At 36.3% G+C, this 20,761-nt stretch overlaps 2 protein-coding genes across 4 annotated transcripts in view; one reads left to right on the plus strand and one right to left on the minus strand.

The window, feature by feature from the left end:
• The window catches only part of LOC6037046 (putative ferric-chelate reductase 1 homolog), a 65,440-nt gene extending 64,470 nt beyond the window's left edge, over positions 1 to 970 (plus strand). For all 3 annotated transcript variants that reach the window (XM_038262336.1, XM_038262337.1, XM_038262338.1), the window contains exon 9: positions 58 to 970. In XM_038262336.1, the coding sequence (XP_038118264.1) occupies positions 58 to 195 (138 nt within the window). In that variant the 3' untranslated portion in view covers positions 196 to 970. The remainder of the gene's footprint in view (positions 1 to 57) is intronic.
• Positions 971 to 14,760: 13,790 nt separating this feature from the next.
• Positions 14,761 to 16,514, minus strand: LOC6037047 (putative ferric-chelate reductase 1 homolog). Its single transcript, XM_038263029.1, has 7 exons — positions 16,450 to 16,514; positions 16,281 to 16,380; positions 15,934 to 15,991; positions 15,487 to 15,718; positions 15,315 to 15,427; positions 15,184 to 15,243; positions 14,761 to 15,084 (listed from the first exon to the last, which is right to left on the minus strand). Exons 1-7 carry the CDS (start codon positions 16,457 to 16,459, stop codon positions 14,992 to 14,994), a joined length of 666 nt encoding a protein of 221 aa, XP_038118957.1. The 5' UTR covers positions 16,460 to 16,514; the 3' UTR covers positions 14,761 to 14,991.
• Between the last annotated feature and the right edge of the window lie 4,247 nt (positions 16,515 to 20,761).

Raw genomic sequence — 20,761 nt, forward strand, 5'->3', positions numbered from 1 at the left:
TTTTTTTGATGGGTGGAATTTTCTTGAATTTAAATGACGGAAATCGCTTCGTTTTAGTTCTCCGGTTTCCGCAAGGTGATGCTGTTCTTCTACATCATCATCATCTTGGCGTTCGTGGTGGCCCTGGTGGTCATCACCGTGCTAGCCCCGATTGAGGACACCTACGAAAGCATCCGGAAGCAGATCATGAACTAAACAGTCGTCCAAATGTTTGGCAAAGAACGCGCGAAGAATGAGCAGCCAGAACGTGTTGGCCAGTGGTCCAGCTTTACAGTTTGTTTTGTTTACCCGAAATTGCAATCTCTCGTCCATGCTAGAAGATATAATTGTGGGTACCCATCTTAAGGTATGAAAGTGGACGGCACTGCGGCCGTAGTATGTCCCAAGAACCGCATAATGTGTAACATAAATCACTAATTCTTATCCGGAATTATCATGTAGATAAGCGTGTATAGTTCAGATTGTATTGTATCGAATGTAGTAACTCCCCTATCCCACGTGCAGCAGAGCTAGCAAAGTAAGAGAAAAACCAACAATGAGTTGATTAATTTGTCCCGGTTGTACAGTTAACACGGAAGTTGCGCCAGACCAGAAGCAGTTTAGGGCACGAGCCAAAACCAGTCGAAGGTGTTTCATCCACAGAATCGTTATACTCCCGTAGAAAAATATGTAAAATTTCCTCGGAAACAGTATTTATTGCATTGATTTTGCCCACGGGCAAGATGAAGTATTGTTGGCTAATTTTGATATAGATGTTTTTGAATGAATTTATACATTTTTAAATACTTTATCTATCATCGAAACTCAATCAGGTTATTTGTAATTTGTATTTACTGAAGTGAAGTGAGGAGAACACATAATTTGTCGCATTTGAATAGAAACCATTTCAAAACATAGAAAAAAAGTAAAAATACATGTAAGTTAAGGACTAAAAGACAGTAAAATAAATGTTGCCATCCATCGATTAGAACAAAGAGTCATTTGTTGCGTGATTGATCTATCACAAATCCCTCGCTTTAATATTCAATCCAGCAACTTCCACAACAAAAACCTGAACTAAAATCGATCAATATTTCAATCTCGCTGTTTGTGGCATATTTCCTAAAAATTGAACCGCTGCCAATCACCGAGAGATTGAACCGGAAATAAAATCATTTTCCGTCGCCAGGAAACCCACAGCTGCTCTCCCGCAGCTTCGGGTGTCCATCACGTTTACACCAACGGTTCAACGCTCAAAGTAGCGGCACCTCAACTGTGTGTTTTCCAAACATCAGGCCATTTCCATCAGTTACACCGTCGCATGGCGGGGCCAGTGGCATAAACAGGTTAATTTCCTCCGTGCGAAAGACTTCCCTCGACCGCACCATATTTATCTTTATTTGCAACTTTTCCGCTTTTCCGGTACACCACACCGGGACTTTGCCCTCTAGATATTTTGCTTGGTGGCTTTTCTGCTGTTGGGGCAGAGTGAAGGCATCGCGTCCTACCGTGGCCATTTAAGGGAAATATATACCCATGCACACATATCTTTGTATGCGAGTGCGTTCCCGGATGGCAGTCATTGTTTGAAATTGTTCCGCACGGTGCAATGCAAAAGTTTTCCCCGCCCTCAACTGGGGAATACACTGTAAAATGTATGCCTTGAGGAAACAGCTTCATCTTGCTTTGGTTTTGCGCAGGAACTGAAATTATTTTAATACTGTCTTTACAGGTTTTAGGTCATTTCACTCATTTATTATAAATGCTTATGAGGAATTTCAAATAACTGTTGGATAATGTTTCAGAAAAGCAATTTTGCATTTGCATTTGCATGGAGATGGTGATCTTAGCGGGTTGAAGACTGGATTTCGTCTTGTATTTATGATGATTGTGCAGCCCAGTTTACTTAGAAATTGATGCAATTCTAATTCTACCAGGACAAAAAATGTAAAAAATGCCATTTAGAATTAATTAAATTATTTTTTAACATTTAGTAGGATTAGGGGTAAAACAGGTATTCACCTACTAGATACAGCATTGATCACAGGGTAAACTAGATATAACTTTTTTTTCTCAAAAATGCTTTAATTATTTTTTTAATATATCAAATTCATAACTCCAACACCTTAAACTAACGTGAAATTTTCTGAGGATTCCGAATGTGCAAAAATTGAGACCAAAAAGTGCCGTTTTGTTGGCCTACAGGGCAAAAGTTACCGTTGTAAGTATTTGTTTTAGAAAAACCGTAAAATTATAAGAAAAACTGCGAATGGCCAAAACGTTAATTCCGTAGGCTTGTAGTCCATGAAATAACCTAACTTTTGACCCATAGGAGTATGGGTGTTGGAGAGTGTTGCAAAATGTTATATAGGGTTTCGAAAAAAATACAATTTTTAGCAGTAACTTGCAAAAGCTATGAGAAATAGTCAAACCAAATTTTGAAGGGCTTCAAAAGACCTTCCGAATGCATCTCAGAGAAATAGAATTGATGACGTTTTACGGAAATGCGAGCAATTTTAAGATTTTTCATGTTTTTTGGACTATAAACTTCAATGGCAGTTTTACCCAACTTCCCTTTGTCGTAGAGGGCTCATATTTGGCATAAGTTCATCTCATGTATAGACAAACAAACAAGTTTCATCCAAATCGGAGCACTTCGATACGACCTTTAGAACAAATTTGGATCCTTAGTAATTTTCTTATTTCCGAAAGTGTCTTCCTTGACCTGATCAAAAGTGTTAACTAACAAGTTATCATACCCAATAAATCAACAAATTACAATAAAATACACACCGAGCAGAATCTACAAATACTGCCTCTTAATGGAAACAGCCGGGAACGTGGTGTAGGGGTAAGCGTGATTGCCTCTCACCCAGTCGGCCTGGGTTCGATCCCGGAAGGTCCCGGTGGCAAATTTTGAGACGAGATTTGTCTGATCACGCCTTCCGTCGGACAGGGAAGTAAATGTTGGCCCCCGGACTAACCTAAAAAGGTTAGGTCGTTAGCTCAGTCTAGGTGTAAGAGTCGTCTCCCTGGGTCCTGTCGCAGTGGAGTCTCTGGTAGGCAGTTGGACTAACAATCCAAAGGTCGTCAGTTCGAATCCCGGGATAGATGGAAGCTAAGGTATAAAAAGAGGTTTGCAATAGCCTCAACAATCAAGCCTTCGGACACTTAGTTTCGAATAGGAATCTCGCAATCGAGAACGCCAAGGCCAATGCTGTAGAGCGAATAATTTGATTTTTGATTTGAATGAAAACATGAAAATTTTCATAAAACTTGAAAAGCATGGTTCACGAATTCACGAATTTTACGACTTAAAATTCCTGCATGTATAAAAAATAGCAAAATCATCAATATTTTTCATGAATTCATGATTCTAAACACTTCATGAAAATCAGTCATGAAAAAATGAATATTGATATTCAAGATTTCATGAACGAAAATTTATGGACATTCGTAAAATATTTTAGCATTGAATAAAAATCATAAATTCATGAATTTCTATGCATTCACGAAATCATGAATCCAATTATTCACAAATTCATGATTTCTCGCACACTTTTTTCTGCCTATAGAAAATGTTTTTGATGATAGGTTTTTTTTATTGATGTTATGTAGTTTTTCGATCTTTTTTCAAATGAAAAAGTAGATATTATTTTCCTTAAAAGAGAAGACAACTTCTCAATTTTGGATGGGAATTTGTAAGCAAAAACTTTCCTTTTCACATTATGATTTTCATCATTTTTATTTTTCACTAAATTTTTCAAACCAACACAATAGCGTTGAAATTGGGAAAATATTTAAAACTTTCCTAAGAAAATATGTTACTAGCATGCTCCTGTAAAAAACATAGCGTGTTCAAAACTGGTCTAAAGTGTGATTATCAAGCAAAATCATGTTTTAGACCAAAACATTATTCAACAATACAATAAAAGAAAACGTTAGAAAATTTGTGCTTTTTCTAAACTTTTGTGAAATTTATTTAAAAATCGATTAACAATTTTTATTTAGTGTGAGGAAAATAATACAAAAAAAATATTATAAATAATGTTTATTGGTTCAAAATGCAATACTTGTTGAAATCAAATTTAAAGTTGTGCAATGTGAATGTAAAACACTGAAGTTTTGATTGACATTTTTTAAAACACTGTTACAAAATACTGCTAAAATTTAAGAAAGCCTAACTAAATTCAATTGCACTTTTTTAACTGATTCTACTTTTGATGAATATGACGTTTAAGATGTGCTTCGTTTTGGAAATCAACTTTCGTTTATGATACCAAAAAATTATCCTGAAATCAAAATATTTGGCATGCCACTAATTAAAGTTTTTTTTTTCTTTGTGAAAAATAATTGCCCTATGCATTAGTAATATCTGTTAGTAACATCAGATTCAAGTTCAGCTACTTCTGGAGCAACGTTTGAAAGGGTTGGTACGACATTGCTCTTACGGCCTTTCATTACACGCGTTTAAAAGGGACGAAAAGACGTAACTGTTGTCAAACGAACGGGGTCACTTTTTAGTTTGACACCCCTTTTACACGGAGTTCACCTACACTACCAAACGTTTGTTGTGATAGTGTGCGTGAGTGCCGTGTAAAAAGTGACAGTTCGTCACTTTTTAGTTTGACGTTGTCAAACCAACTAAAAAGTCTGGAGTTTTTTTTTGAAAAGGACCAATAAACCAAATTTCCAGATTTTGCTTTTTGGGTGTTTTTGAAACCGCCTTGAGTCAGGGGTATTGAAAAACACCCAAAAAGCAAAAACTGGAAATTTGGTTTATTGGTCCTTTTCAAAAAAAACTCCAGAAGTGTCAAATGAAAAAGTGACCAACAGCCGGGGGTCGAGTGTACACAAAAAAACTAATACTTTTCGCTATTCAATCAACTGAAGATTGGATTATCCAAAGTGATTTTTCGGCGAGGGCTAAAGATATCCAAGTCCAAACTTCAATCTAATATGAAGGATCTTTATCCTCAACTTGATTTTTTGATTTTGTTTTTGTATCAAATTTTGTGAATCTTTGAAAATATATGCTTAGTTAAACAAAAGGTTTCACAAAGTTCCCATTCCTTGCACGCGCCAAGCACGACCACAAATGCGCCTGAATGCAAACTACCCGTACGGCAGCAACGTGTGGCGTCGGCAAAGGCCAGATTGTGGCTGCCCGCACGCGACGCGACTGCAAGCATCCGGGCCCGTGTATGCAGCTCCCACTCGCCACCCACACAGAGCCTCCCCCCTCCCGGAGAGTTAGTCGTCGCGAATGCACGCTACTTTTGCGTGCAGGATCGTTAATTATCCCACCGCCAGGATGACTGCATATTTCTTCTGGTTTCATTCCTTTCTTCTTCTTCTTCTTCTTGCTGATGGTGTGGCTCGACGCCGCATGGTGCTTAGTGGTGTGTGACAAACTGGCAAGTGTGGGTGGTGTCTGTGGTTTTCACCGGCGGTGAACCACAAAATGGCTTTTGAAGACAGTTTGGTTGGAAAATTAGTTCCATGATCCGATTTCAAGTTTGGACAGGTATTCAATCCGCAGCAAAGGATTCCTTCAACATTAAATCAATAATTAACAACAAAATTGATGATTGTTCTTTCGTTACTGATTCATCTTTCAATTTATTAGCAGTGTGTTTTTTTTAACAGAAGTTTTTAAAAAAAAATATGATTTTTAATTGTTCTCCGAAAAAAATCATGTTTTTTTTCCTAATTAAGTAAAAGTTGTTTCACTTCAATAAAATATGTTTTTTTTTCTGTAAATACATAGTTGAACAATCTTATCTTATAATCTATTCTAAACGCTACTGATGGAATCTAATAAGCAAATTGTTTCATAAGTAAATGTTAGCCCACAATCTTTGACTTACTTTAACATAAAACTTGGATATCGTCGCCATCGTGCTAACTTGTCGTACGTGCATTTTGGGCCAAATTGAGTTAAGAACGCCATTTTGTGCAGCTCACAATGCCTCACCTTTTGACCTTCACAGATCCCCAAAATTCGATTTCAATCCTTAGATATTCAACAAAAACCGAAAAAACTCCGTGCATTTTTGTCACTTTACATATGAAAGTAGTTTCAATCTTGTCGTGCTATCTTGTCACTCCATGAAAATTGATGTAAGTGCGACAAAAGGCCAAAGGGATTTCAGGCCAGGAAAGTCAGGATGCGTTTGTCGTACGTACAAGCTAGACTACCGTAAACATTTGTAATTATAACTCAGGACTCCAGCAACCAACTTCAACCAAACTTTGGGACAATGCACAGAATGGTGAGCCAAACAAAACGTGTTTGTTATTGTTTACATTGCGTGCTCTCGTTTTTGAATATTCATGGTCAAACATTAAAACGCGTTTTTCTCGGAACGTCAAAATGGCGGGTGCGACAAGATAGCACGACGACGTCGATATGATTAATCATAAATCTCTCAGTCTTCGGGATGTGAACATAAGATTCTAGGATTCAAATCAATGAAAAATCAATTCAAGAACGTTGTGTTTTTTTAAAACTATTTTCTTCTTAATAGCTCTACTGTGCACTTTCCAGCGGCGTGATAATGAAGAGCCACTACCATCAAGTCTTTTGTCGGCTCTTTTTCTTCAGTGAAACAAAATTGAACGAGGGTGGAACGAAACTTTATAAATTAAATGTTTACTTGGCTCGTCAGGAGAAAATATCAAGCGCCACCGACCGCCACCAGGTTGGCTGGAAAATGAGGGTTGTCAACCTCATTTTCTCAAGCATAAGCTATTTCCTCCTCTGATGGGAAAGTCATACGCCATACTGCTGCTAGTGTTGCCGCTGATGTGGTTGAAAATCCCTGAATGCATTAAAATTCATCCTTCCCGTGATGAAGGAGACTCACCGGATCCGTTTTTCTCAGGGGGGTGATGCTGAAGTACCTTTCCTAGCGGCGGCCAGTCACGTGCGATGGAAAAGAGGGGAGAGGGGTGATTTTTTCCCCCATTGCTCCTTTCATGTTTCCGGAAGCTACGGAGCTTTTGTGGCCTTTCAGGAAGGGTTCTTTTTGTTTCTGTCAACGCCTGCGGAAGTACCTGTCGATTGATTCACAGGAAAGGTAAACTTTGTGTCGTTTGAGGAGTTTGGGATTTTTTTTAACTTTTTAAAAACTTTTGAAACTATTGTATAAATTATTTTATTTCAAACGACATGTTCAAATTATTTGTTAGTTTAATTGAGGCAACTTAATCTTTACCTTAAACATGGCCAATGTATTGAAAAACAGTGAATCCAAAGTGAATAATTCGGATCAAACATTTTTTCACTTTGTTTTCATATGGGTATGATTTTTAGACAGCTCTGATAAAGCATGAAAACGTGACATTCTATACACATACGGTAGGATTTTAGTGCATCATCTTCGTTGAATCAACGCCAGCAATTTTACGTTTCGGTAGAATACTTCAGGTAAAATAGAAAGCACTCGGAGATGCGGCTCATCCTGTAAGCCTTACCGTTTGGCGTATGGTTTCTGTTTCCCCAAACCCCCTCATGCCAGCCGTAATTTCCCATTCCCATTTTCAGTTTGGGCAATAAAAGACGCAATGAGAGTATGGTTCATTAATTCTTCCGGTTTGTCGACGGCAGAACGTTCAGCTTCTGCTTGAAATCCTATCTCGCTTGCTGATGACGTTGAAGCCAAGAACTGCGCAGATGGCTCTGCCAATAAAGCCAACCCGGCGACACCGTTGGAATGCGTCGTCGTGCTGCCATTCCAGAATAATGAGGACTTACCTTTCGGTTCTGATGGACGAGATGGGCATCTTGCTGGAACGAATAATTTTCCAAAATGGTGGCTGAGGTAGGTACGGACGGTAGTATTCATGGCTCGTTGGGTGAAGCAATCCTACCGGGATTCGTTGTGCACCGGAGCATCCCATAGGGCAATAAGAGTCTATGGAGAAGCCCCCCCCCCATAAGATGTGGAAATGTATACGAATGATGCTGAAGCCAGAATCAACCGTATGATGTCGGCTTACCGAAGGTATTCAGTTGGAGTCTGATAATGCTGCTAGAGATAGACCAAGTGTCGTTGCACCCAAACATCTGTGAATGTCTGTGTGTTTAGTCGGGATTACAAATCTGGGTTGCATCAAATCAATCGGGAAATGGTAATGTCAGTTGCTTCTGTTTGTTTGTTCTTGCTGGAAGAAGAGGGTTGATTGAAAAGTATGTTCTGTGTGTTTAAAAACCGTTGCACTTGTTGAGTGACTAATGATGTCGGTGAATTTATGACAAATTGTCTCAATTAGAAATCAAAAAATGTTTATGTTTACATTTTTTTTTCTAATTGTCTTCTCTACAACTGTGTAGAACATAGTTACACTCTTAGAATAACCCTGCATATTTAGAAAAAAACACGGAATTTTAAAATGAAAAGTTTTGTTCTAAATGAAAAAAAAAAATACCCTTCTGGGTTTAAGTAGATTCTAGAAGTACATTAAATTTCCCTTGAAATGACATGTTTAAAAAAAAATACAGTTGAATAGCGGAAAATGACAGAGTTTTTTTTTACTTTTTGTTTGTTTTTTATTTGATAAAAAATACGTTTTTTCGGAATTCTGAGTACGCTATAAAATCGTGCGTCAAATTTCACATAAAAGTCCATTTGACATCAAATTTCTATCTCATCACTGTTTCAGGCTGCAAATTTTTGAAAAACACTTCTTTTTTCGCCTGTTGGAAAATTCAAGGTGTCGTACCGCCCCCTCGTCACGACATATCAAAAAACGGACCTCGGATTCGTGATCAGGGACAAAAGTTACTCCTTAGGACAAAGTTTCACGCAAATCGAAGAGGGGTCGGGGCAACTGCTGTGTGAGTTGGCGGAGAATTACCCCTATTGTTTATTTTTTTTAAAGGTTTTGAGGGCCTCACACGACCTAGAATAGAAAATTTTACATTAAGGTGCAAAACATGACCTTTTCAGCACTCGGCGAACGATGAAGTTTTCTTTTAGCAACTTGTTGCCTGAAATATTGTTTGTTATCGGACAACTGGATTTTTTCTTAATCTGTTTGTTGGCTCTTTGTTTAACACTATTATTGATAAAAAAAATTCGGACTGTATTTTGATCTATCTTTATGACCATTTATACTCAGAAAAGTTTTGTTGAAACCTGGGAAATTTGGATTTGAAAACTTTTATATATGTTATTTTGAGACTCGACAAAAGTGTTAATGTTTCTATTAATTTTTAAATTAATTAAAAATCCTTAACAAAAGGTGCAAAAGACCCCAACGAAATATTTTGATACAACTACAAAATGTCGGGAAACGTCCCACTTTCATGGTGCAAAATTTTTAATCGAAGCAATACTCTGCTTTATATATATTTTTTCACGGCTTCGATTAAACATTTTATTCTCTATTTTGCTTGGTTTGTAAATAATTGCTCGATTATAAATATGGCGTGCAATTTTCCCGGGTTTTGAAATTTCCGGGCAACGGGAAAATATTTTTTAAATCCGAGGAAATTTTTGAAACAGTAGAAAAGTCTATGTTTTTATTATATTTATATTATTATTTTATGTTTTACAAGCTTAAAAGCATAAAATTGGCTATAATCTAATCATTGCACAGTGGTCCAGAACGCAAAATTACACAGCAAATAAAGTAGTAATCCAGCTGCGTGTAAAAGGCTTGGGTGTAAAATAAATTTTGCATTTTCTAATGAAATTCTGTGTAATATTACACCCTGAAATATGTAGCCCATCAGTATGGGAAACCTACTTGACCGAAATGTCAAGCTCACATATGCATTTATCCTTTCCATTTTTCATCGGTCTGATAGCCGAGCGGGCTAAGGCGCCAGACCTTACTGATGGTGCTGGGTTTGAATCCCGTCGGTTGCAACTTTTTTTTTGTGTTTACAAAAATTGTACATGCATTGTGTAATATTAAGTGTTTATTTTGACGAAGGTGATGTGCATGCTTTTGCATGCGATTTCACCATCGGATTTTTTGCTGTGTAAGAAAAAAAAAGATTTTCCGAAATATGGTGATGTTTTGGAGCCAAGTTGTCTTCAGAAGAGTTGTTGCAAATGAAAAAGAGCAACTTTTGGTTTGGTTAAAAATTAGAGTGGTTCATTAGGGGATTTTTAAAATCTTACTTTTCAGGATTATTTTTGGGATTTTTTTCGTCTTCTAAAAAGTTGTTGGGCTCGCTAATTCATGCAACATTGATGAAGACACCAAAATTTTATCTCGCAATCTATGTCTTCTACGACCAAATTTAGAGAAAGCATCTGAGCAAACCTTCAAAAATCAGTTTTTTGAACATAGCAATACAGGGTCAATTTGGACTTAAGGGTCAAAAGTTACAGCCATTTTAAGGTAAAAAAGCTGCAAATTCAAAACTCAACTATCTTCAAAAGGCGCAGGCCAAATTTTAAGCGCCAGGTTGCATTTGATAGAAGAGAAGAGAACGTTAAAAATCCCATTGATTTTTTTCTTTAACCCTCTACAACCTAACCCCGCCTCTAGACGGGCTTCAATCTAAAAAATCGCCAAAAATCCATTTTCCAACCGATTTTTGATCTTTAAAAAGCATTGGAAAGAAGAACTCTTAAAATTTTAGAAAATTTCAGGGTCGGGAGTTTAACTTGTTTTATGTGACTTAGCCAGTGTTTTTAAAAATGTCATTTTTTTAGGGTTCAACTTTGGCTGTGTTTTTTACTAACATTTCCTATACTTTCAGTAAAAAGAAGTTTGCAGTAATTTTTGTAGTGTCCCAGACTATGCCTCTACGCATTTTTTCGCAATTTAAATGATGATGGTGCCATTCTATAGTAGAAAATGTGAAAAACATGCAAAAAATTGAAAAAATGACTGTAAAAACGTGAAAAATTAGATAGGCAAAATGTAATATTAGATGGTAGAATAGGCCAAATACTACCAAAAACAAACATAAACTAAACAAGATAAAAGCAAATTAAAATACTTAAAAATAAACGATGCTAAATGCTAAAAACGAGCTCCTGAACACGGGAAAAATAAATATTTTCGAAAAAAAAAATTTTGGCAGTTGAGGGTTAATTTCGAGATATCTTCATGTGAAAATGTCTAATTTTCAAGGGATTAGTGTATGGGATCACCCAAACAAATTTTTCATACTTTATGTTTTTCCATGTAATTTTGCGCGCTGAATCTGAATCTGCCCTTAGAATTGAGCCAAATTGTAAAAAAAAATTTGGTCATTAATTGGGTTTTATGATATTTATTTTTTATTTTTTTGGATTTAAAATGCATCACATTTAAATTCTAAAAAATGTTAGTTCTGCTCCTGATTTCACTGGAATCATTAAAATCATAGCATTGTGCAAAGAATTGGTTTAAACAGCTGTCTCAATTCGATACATTGTCCTGATTTGCCACAAATGCGCAATTTAAATGATGATGGTGCCATTCTATAGTAGAAAATGTGAAAAACATGCAAAAAATTGAAAAAATGACTGTAAAAACGTGAAAAATTAGATAGGCAAAATGTAATTATATTAGATGGTAGAATAGGCCAAATACTACCAAAAACAAACATAAACTAAACAAGATAAAAGCAAATTAAAATACTTAAAAATAAAACAAGAAAAACATAAAACAAGAGAAGTAAAGTTTTTCGTAGAACAAAAGTTGCTAAAAACGAGCTCCTGAACACGGGAAAAATAAATATTTTCGAAAAAAAAAATTTTGGCAGTTGAGGGTTAATTTCGAGATATCTTCATGTGAAAATGTCTAATTTTCAAGGGATTAGTGTATGGGATCACCCAAACAAATTTTTCATACTTTATGTTTTTCCATGTAATTTTGCGCGCTGAATCTGAATCTGCCCTTAGAATTGAGCCAAATTGTAAAAAAAAATTTGGTCATTAATTGGGTTTTATGATATTTATTTTTATTTTTTTGGATTTAAAATGCATCACATTTAAATTCTAAAAAATGTTAGTTCTGCTCCTGATTTCACTGGAATCATTAAAATCATAGCATTGTGCAAAGAATTGGTTTAAACAGCTGTCTCAATTCGATACATTGTCCTGATTTGCCACAAATGCGTGTGTTTAATGAAATATAATTTAATATGATTATTAAAAGTAAATTTGTACCAGCCTAATTGAATAGAAATTTTTTATGTAAACGACAACTTTAACAATTTTCCCTTACAAGACAAAATAATGTTGATATATACTCTATAAAATTTTCAAAGCTATATTTTTTTTATTGATTACTAGGTATTGAACTGTTCATTCATATTCACAACAAATCTGAATTTCTAGACCGAAATTATTTTTCAATATTTAAAAATTCCCTGGAATTTTGCTCGGGAATCCCCGGGATGAACGAACTAATTATAAAATTAAGGAACTTTTATTTTAGTCATGAAATCCTCTGATTGAATTTCAGACTATTAATTACAAAAAAAAATGCTGCTTTTCCAGAAATCCCACCAGAGCAGACATCCCCACAGGGACGCTCTCCAAACTTTGCATGCAGATGAAGTTCTCGGCACACATGATAATGGTATGTTTTTAGAGCCCCAAGGAAGATAATCTTAATTAAGCCCTTTCAATGAGTCTGGACCCGACAGTCTGCGGCTGGTTCAATGATACCGACAGAACTAGCTGCAGCGGCTGCTCCTTTTCAATGAAGCACACGATACATGGACGATACGAGAGCCAAATTCCGCAATTCCAAATCATGCTTGGAAAGGTTCGCTTTAATAGAATGGACTGGTGAGTGGATGATAGGTTTGTTGGCTTCGGAAGCATATGCCAGATGGATCGGGCTGAAATGTGTATAAATTAATATGTGGCTTCTCAGCCACAGTCAAACCTGAAAAGGTAAATTCGTTCTCAGTTATGCTGCTTTGTCACAATTGGCACCTCGACGCTGTCCTGCTATCTTGTCGCAATTTGCTTTTTTACATTCCGAGAAAAATGCGTCAGAGTGTTTGATCTTGAATAAACAAAAAAAGAGCACTTAATGTAAACAATAGCAAACACGTTTTGTTTGACTGACCATTCCGTGCATTGTCCCGAAGGTTGGTTGAATTTGGTTGTCGGAGTATCGAGTTACAATTAAAAGTGTTTACAGTCTGGCATGTACGTGTATTTTGAAGTGGGAGTTTTTATATTCTTTACAAAAATGCAATTTCTTAGATTTACTACGCGAAAGTTTTGAATCAAGGTTCTGTTTAGGCAAGACTAAAATTTAAAATTGATTTAATAAGTGTAATATTCTGTTAATTATTTTTGCTACATTTTGTGTACAATATGCGTTCACATAATATCACATCATTCACCACTATCCATCCATTTGACATCATAATTGGTTATTCCGAAAATCAACTACGAGATGAAATCATGATGACGGGAGCATTTTCCACGCCACTACTCGGCGGAAAACCATCGCGCGGTTTGAGTTATGGTCACAATTGACACTTCACACGTCCCATTAACAACTATTGAGCTGACTGGGCCATGTGTTTGTGCATCACTCACGCGTGCACGCCTTCGTTCATAATCGTAGCGCAAACACGGTGATACTCTTTGGACTGCTCCGGGATTGTGTACCGTAATGATGCTGATGATGACTAGTGTTGGGCAAATCACTCGTGAAAAAAGGCACTGCTGCTGCAAGCGTGGCTAATTGAACAAATAATCGAGTGGGATGGAGTGGAAACTCAATCTGCTTTTGTATTTTGTGTCACAACAGTTATGTTGTTTTAATAAATCCACAAAAAGTCGATCAACAGATTTAAATTGCTTGGTTTGCGCTGTTTTGGAATGCTGGTCAATATTTGATTCTATTTTAATTGATTACACGGTTCATCACTATTTTTTTTCGGTGTTTTTATTTAAAAAGTTAATGTTTTTAAGTTTAAGATATTTCAAACCAACTTGAGAGTCAGATTATCTCATGATTCGAGATCCGGACATATAGTAGCAAATCATTTTTGTTATAGCTGACAAAAGTCCTTAAATAAGTTGGCTTCGAATTCCAGCTTATGAATCGCTCAAATTTGAATTTTATTGCACAAACATGTTATTAACAGCCATCGATTTCATCATTTGATTTCGGCCACCTAAACGTTAGTTTTTTTATGATTCGGGCAATTTCTACCAAATTATCAAACGAATGTATGAAAAAGGATTTTCAATTTCAGTAATAAAGTGTATCTAAACCTCATTTGCCCAACCCCTTTTCTCGACTGACCATTTTAACGTGATTAAATTGATTTGTAAAAGTTCTCAAATGTTCATTTTGACAGTTATCGATTGTTAAATTATGTTTTCATCTGGCCCGTGGGGTTATTTTTTCAAAGAATTTGAATTTAGAGGAATAGCATCTGACTCCATCGTGCCTCTTTCGTTGGCATATCAGCACTTTGACGTTCAATTACAGCTCATAGAAAGCGTTTTCAACCGAAATCGCGTGATAAGTAGCTCAAGTTTCTATCAACAATTTTACAAAATAAAATATATAAATAATCAGCAAATTAGATGAAGTTAAGAACGAGTGCTTAAACCTGCCAAATTTCCCCTGAACGATCTGCAAAAAAAATAAACAAACGTTTACCCAAGTCTTCTTCCTTTGGTAATAATGGTACAATTTTACAAATGGAATCATTTTAAAAAAGGCAATTGTTATAGGCAGTCAAAAGTGAAAAAAAAATTCCAATAAGATGCCTTCCCTCGATATGCACTGGTCACTCGACTGTTCTACAAATGAAACTTTTGCCAGTATAAATAAAACCAAATCACATCATTATAACCGCTCTGATAAGATATTCGATGCCTTTATTGTTACAATGTTGCTTTCGACCATCAAGTCCAACCATATTTACAATCTAATGATAATCACAGTTATTTACTTCACAAATACACATTCACACGTACATCTTCTTCTTATCACAACCACTTAACGAAGGTGAAACCATATATCCGTCTACGCCAGATTCGAACCGCTCCATCGTTTGACGTCAAAAGGCTGCCCTCAGGCGAGCCAAATTTGTACCGCAATGACCACCGTAAAGGCAAACAGCCCTATCAGCTGCACCGACAGTGTCACCTTGCGCCATCTGGAGAACTTTTGGGATGAGAAAAAATAGCAAAAAAAAAAAAAATACACAAAATCAATCACAATCCGTAACAAAAATGGAAATTATTCGACCCTCGGGACACATACCGATGCATCCTTGGTTGGGTCCAACGAGGCTCCTCTTTTCTTCGACAGGTGCTCCAGAAGCTGTTTGGGGCGGGACAAAATTGAATCTTAATTCACCGGAACATTAGCATATTCGCCCATGGATTTCTTACCAAAAATGTGGCATGAATCAGTACGTTGAATGCCACGGCCCCACCCAGCCAACCGTACAGGGAGGTCTTCAGCTTGGCCGATTCCAGCCCCACGGCCAGAAACATGTTGGTGACTGAAATGCAATCGGCATCAGGTTTGACGTTGCAGGATATCGAAGCCGTTACTACTTACTGGCCAGCACGTACGTCACATTGCCGGATAGGACGTGCCACAGGCGGAACAACTTCTTCGCTTTGTGGTGCGGATTGATGGCCCCGAAGATGGGCTGCAGAAAGCACAGGACGAAGGTGATGATGCCGACTATTGCGTGGGTATGCTCGTAGAAGCCGTCCATATCGATGAAGATCAGTATGAAACCGCAGCAGGTCAGCAACCAGGTGAAGAACATGTACAGCCGGTGGTACTGTCGGAGTAATTAATTTGAAATTGCTGGTGTTTTCCTACTTATGTTTTTAGTATTGGTATGCCTCCAGTTAGGTGTTTAAGGCCTATTGCCGGATTGGGATTTGCACAATTTTCTTGCAGTGATTTAACAAGTAGACTTTTATACAAACACATTTATTTGCCTTTTGACACTGAGATTCAAATGAAACTTGTAAAACTGCTCAAAACACTTACCAGAAACCATGCTTCTCCTCCAAAGTACCGCTCTGTCACCCACGTTTTCTTAAAATACCTATGAGACATAGAAAAAAAACACAACACATGTTATCATTTCCCTACCCATTGCCAAAACAAATATTATATCACAAGTTCAAAACCCAAGAACTTTTTTCCACACGTCGGATAATCCGTTACACACCCACGTTTCAATCAAACCGACACCACACTTTTATTTACTTTATCAGTTTGTTTATCTTTGGTTTACTACCGCACTGCAGGCATTACCTGCCGTGACATTTGCTTCACACGTTTTTTTTCTATTCACATAAATTGGTTCACCATTCATCAATGGACTGAAATACCTTGCAACGGAACTGCCCAATGACCAGCACAGAATCCACGCAATGACCATAAACATTCCGTGCAGTTTGATGAGGACCGTCGGATCCGGCAGATCTATATCTGAATAATCGGGGGTATTTTATGTTAGAAACATCTATTCAAATGAGAAAACTATTTTTTTAAACTAACCGACAACCATGATGAAATATAAATTAAAAACGCGCTTTTCAATAGACGACCACAAACTTCAGAAGCAAAACGCCAACTGACGAACAGTTGAAAAGCTTCAAAAATGTAAGCAAACGAAACGAGCATTATCATTTCGATTAATCAATTTGCTGATAAGCAGTGATGGCACTGGGTTTGTTCGAGAAGGTCGAATTTATTGTTTTTGTTTTGCAATAAATTAAATTATAAAAAAAAAACAAATAAAATCAATTTCAGATTTCATCAAAGTTGAAAGAGATACCTATCCCTTCTGCACAATTTACTGTCACTCTCGTAAAAGCAAATTGAATCCGGTGAAACTTCGTAATGGTTGCTCTCGGAATCAGAGTTCTCCGCAAATATCGTTACCATTACCGGAGCTCTGTTTCAGTTACTGCAACCAAGCAGTCAGTGGTAGCTTCTTTGTGGCACTACTGAATGTTGATGCAGAATGGCAAGCACTAAAGCGAACGAAATTTGAAAAGTTTATCTTTGACTGGTGGGAGAATTAAATTCAGAGCTTTGATGTATTTTCCCATTGTTGCAATATTGCACATATGTGATCTTTCATGAACTCGCTCACGTAAAAAGTGTTGCAAAATGAAAGGTAGTTTTATTAGTTTCCTAAATAACAAAAAAAGTTGAACTTTCGTAGGTTGAATATTTGGTTGGTTCAATATTACCTCTTTTGAAGTAGTTTTAACAAAAAAAAAAGTGAAATGCATCAGAAACTGATAAAAATTTCACCAGTTCATGATTCAATTATGACCGAGCCACGTAGCCCAGTGGTAACGCTTCCGCCTCCCAAGCGGTAGATCGGGGTTCAAATCCCGGCTCGAACCAACACAACTGGTGATCTTTTTCCTTCTGGATTCGATTGCTTAGTAAAGGGAAGGCAGTGTATCGTCACAAACTGGACCTTATCAAGACACCTTAGGAAGACAACCTATGGAATGTTAACATCAACCTTAACATGTTAACATTAAGTTGATAAATAAACTGTCACTGCATCCGCTTTGTAAAAGCGGGCCCGGATACTCTTCACGGATGTTCCCCTCAGGAACAGGGAAAGATTTACTTACTTTTTACTGATTCAATGATTATCAAAATGATCGTGCTATCTTATGACACGTAATACAAATGTTGAAAAATTGTTTTTTTTTCTTGTTTTTTATACATTTTTGAAAAGCAATTCTATCTTTTTTTTAATATACTGATTATTTTATCTTATTTAAGTTCTATTCATTTTATCTTATTTTAGTTTGAGTACATTTGTAACCAGTAATTTTCAGATTTTTGTTTACATTATAAAAAAAATTGTTAGTGGGAATATAACAAAAATTGAGAATCAGCCTTTACAATTTTGGGTTTCAAGTCATTCTAGCGCAAAATTAATTTTCTTGTCGAAATTGGTAAATATTTTCCCAAAGTTTACGAGGAATTTGAAAAAAAAAACACTTTAATTAAAAATAGCATGGTATCCTGACTTCCACAATTTCAAGTCATTTCTTTAGGGGGTATGTCCAAAATGTTTAAAATCAAGTTGTAAATTTTCGGTTCTCAATGAAAGCATTCGCTTTGAGCTTTAAGACATCATTTTAGCGCAAAATTAATTATTTTGTCAAAATTTGTTCAAATTTTCCCATAGTTTCAGAGGAATTTGATAAAAAAACTTTAGTACCAAAATAATACCAAAATGTGGTTTCCGACCATTGACAAATTCTGCAATTTTGCAATATCAAAACAATACCTTAAAAGAGAGTCCACGAACCCCTTTGTATGAGACGTCATTTGGACCTCACCAATCTGCCTGGAAAATTGTTCACAATTTCAAGTCATTTCTTTAGGGGTATAGCAAAATGTGTGTGTGAGTGTGTGCAACCAACCAGACGGGACCACGCGGTCGCTTCTTACAAATTGAGTTGTTTTCCATTTATTTTTAGATCTACATTCTATACATGCAAATAACTCGCATAGGCATTTGGAAGGTGTTAGATCTGCTGAGCTTCGGTGACCCATTTCTACGCTGGCTAGCCGAGCGCGAGGTAGTACTTCAGCTTTATCGACAAGCCCCGCCCTGAAGAACGTTTGCATCAATCGAATTCAAACGTTATTTAGAACTTCCGATCCCTTGTCAAATGGACAAGGATCCAGCGCGTATATAGTTGGTAGTAACAGTATTCCTAATTCCAGTTTTAGCTCACCATGTCGCGATGGCCTAGTGGTTAGCATTTTTGCTTACCGATCCAAAGGACGGGGGATCGAACCCCGACTCGAGCGACAATGGTTTTTCGTTCATGTTCAGAGATTCAAGAATTATATTTCCTATTCTTTCTCGTTGGGACCAGATAGGTATCGAACCCAAGACCATTCGCTTACAAAGCGAACACCGTAACCAGTCAGCCACGGCCGCTCCCTTTCTTTAGGGGTTTATCAAAAATGTTTAAAATCAAGTTTTAATTTTCCTGTTTTTAATGAAAGCATTTGCTTTGAGACATGATTTTAGCGCAAAATGAATTATTTTGTCAAAATTGGTCATAATTTTCCCATAGTTTCAGAGGAAATTGATTAAATACTGTAATATCAAAAGAATACCAAAATGTGGTTTCCGACCATTGACAAATTCTGCAATTTTGCAATATCAAAACAATACCTTAAATTGGTATGATACCAAATTATGCTCTTGCAGACAAATTTTAAAGGGTCCAGGAATACCAAAATTTGCTATTGATACCAGTGAAAGGTATTATTACAAATTTTCCTTGTTATTTACCCATGCTCGGGATGCATAATCACACTGTTTGTTGACATTAAATTTGTCACCAATTTCATCTCCCAGACCCATTGCTAACCCAGATAACGGAATATTGAAATTTAAAAGTATTAAAATAAAATATATTTCCTGGACAAAATAAAACAAAAAATCTTTGTGGGTAATTCTCTACCAACTCACACGAAATCGGGAAAAGTTGACCCGACCCCTCTTCGATTTGCGTGAAACTTTGTCCTAAGGGGTAACTTTTGTCCCTGATCACGAATCCGAGGTCCGTTTTTTGATATCTCGTGACGGAGGGGTGGTACGACCCCTTCCATTTTTGAACATGTGAAAAAAGAGGTGTTTTTCAATAATTTGCAGCATGAAACGGTGATGAGATAGAAATTTGGTTTATGTAAAATAAGACGCTCGATTTGATGGCGTACTCAGAATTCCAAAAAAACGTATTTTTCATCGAAAAAAACACTAAAAAAGTTTTGAAGATTCTCCCATTTTCCGTTACTCGACTGTAAAAAATTTTGGAACATTTCATTTTATGGGAAATTTAATGTTCTTTTCAAATCTACATTGACTTAGAAGGGTCATTTTTTCATTTAGAACAAAATTTTTGGTTTTAAAATTTCGTGTTTTTTATAACTTTGCAGGGTTATTTTTTAGAGTGTATTTATGTTCTACAAAATTGTAGAGCAGACAATTACAAAAATTTTGATATATAGATATAAACATCACGAGTTATTGTGATTTTACGAAAAAAAGTTTTGAAAATGTTGGTCGTCGTTGATCATGGCCGTTCATGGTCACCCGCGACAGACACGAACGACGAAACAAAGAGAAACGCAAAAAGTAACTTTTTCAAAACTTTTTTTTCGTAATATCGCGATAACTCGTGATGTTTATAAGCAAACCCCTTATGTCTATATATAAAAAAATTTGTAATTGGCTGCTCTACAACTTTGCAGAACATTGTTACACTCTAAAAATAACCCTGCAAAGTAAGAAAAAACACGAAATTTTAAAATGAAAATTTTCATTCTAAATGAAAAAATGACCCTTCTGGGTCAATGTAGATTTGAAAAGTACATTAAATTTCCCATAAAATGACATGTTCCAAAAATATTGACAGTCGAGTAACGGAAAATGAGACAATTTTTTAAACTTTTTTAGTGTTTTTTTCGATGAAAAATACGTTTTTTCGGAATTCTGAGTATGCCATCAAATCGACAAAGTTTCACGCAAATCGAAGAGGGGTCGGGGCAACTGCTGTGTGAGTTGGCGGAGAATTACCCTTGTAATGGATTTATTTGTACTTCATACAGTTATTTTTATGTTTTCTAGCCTCTAAAATTGTCGGAAAAACAATTCGACAAAAAAATCTTACAATTTGTTTATTTAATTTTAACAAACTTCCCTAGTAGCACACTATTTGTACAAAAGTCATTCATTCAACTGACAGTTTGACTGAAACAATGATTAACAGAACAAATGTGCTGCTTGGGCTGTGAAATAGACGACAATATT

Source organism: Culex quinquefasciatus, chromosome 3 (assembly GCF_015732765.1).
Source record: "Culex quinquefasciatus strain JHB chromosome 3, VPISU_Cqui_1.0_pri_paternal, whole genome shotgun sequence".
Classification (NCBI taxonomy): Eukaryota; Metazoa; Arthropoda; class Insecta; order Diptera; family Culicidae; genus Culex; species Culex quinquefasciatus.

Excerpts from the sequence above, each read along its gene's own strand:
- LOC6037047 (XM_038263029.1), bottom strand. Across the intron at positions 15,719-15,933 it reads GAGGAGAAGCATGGTTTCTG|TACCACCGGCTGTACATGTT; the intron begins GTAAGTGTTTTG and ends TTACTCCGACAG. Across the intron at positions 15,428-15,486 it reads TGTGACGTACGTGCTGGCCA|TCACCAACATGTTTCTGGCC; the intron begins GTAAGTAGTAAC and ends ATTGCATTTCAG.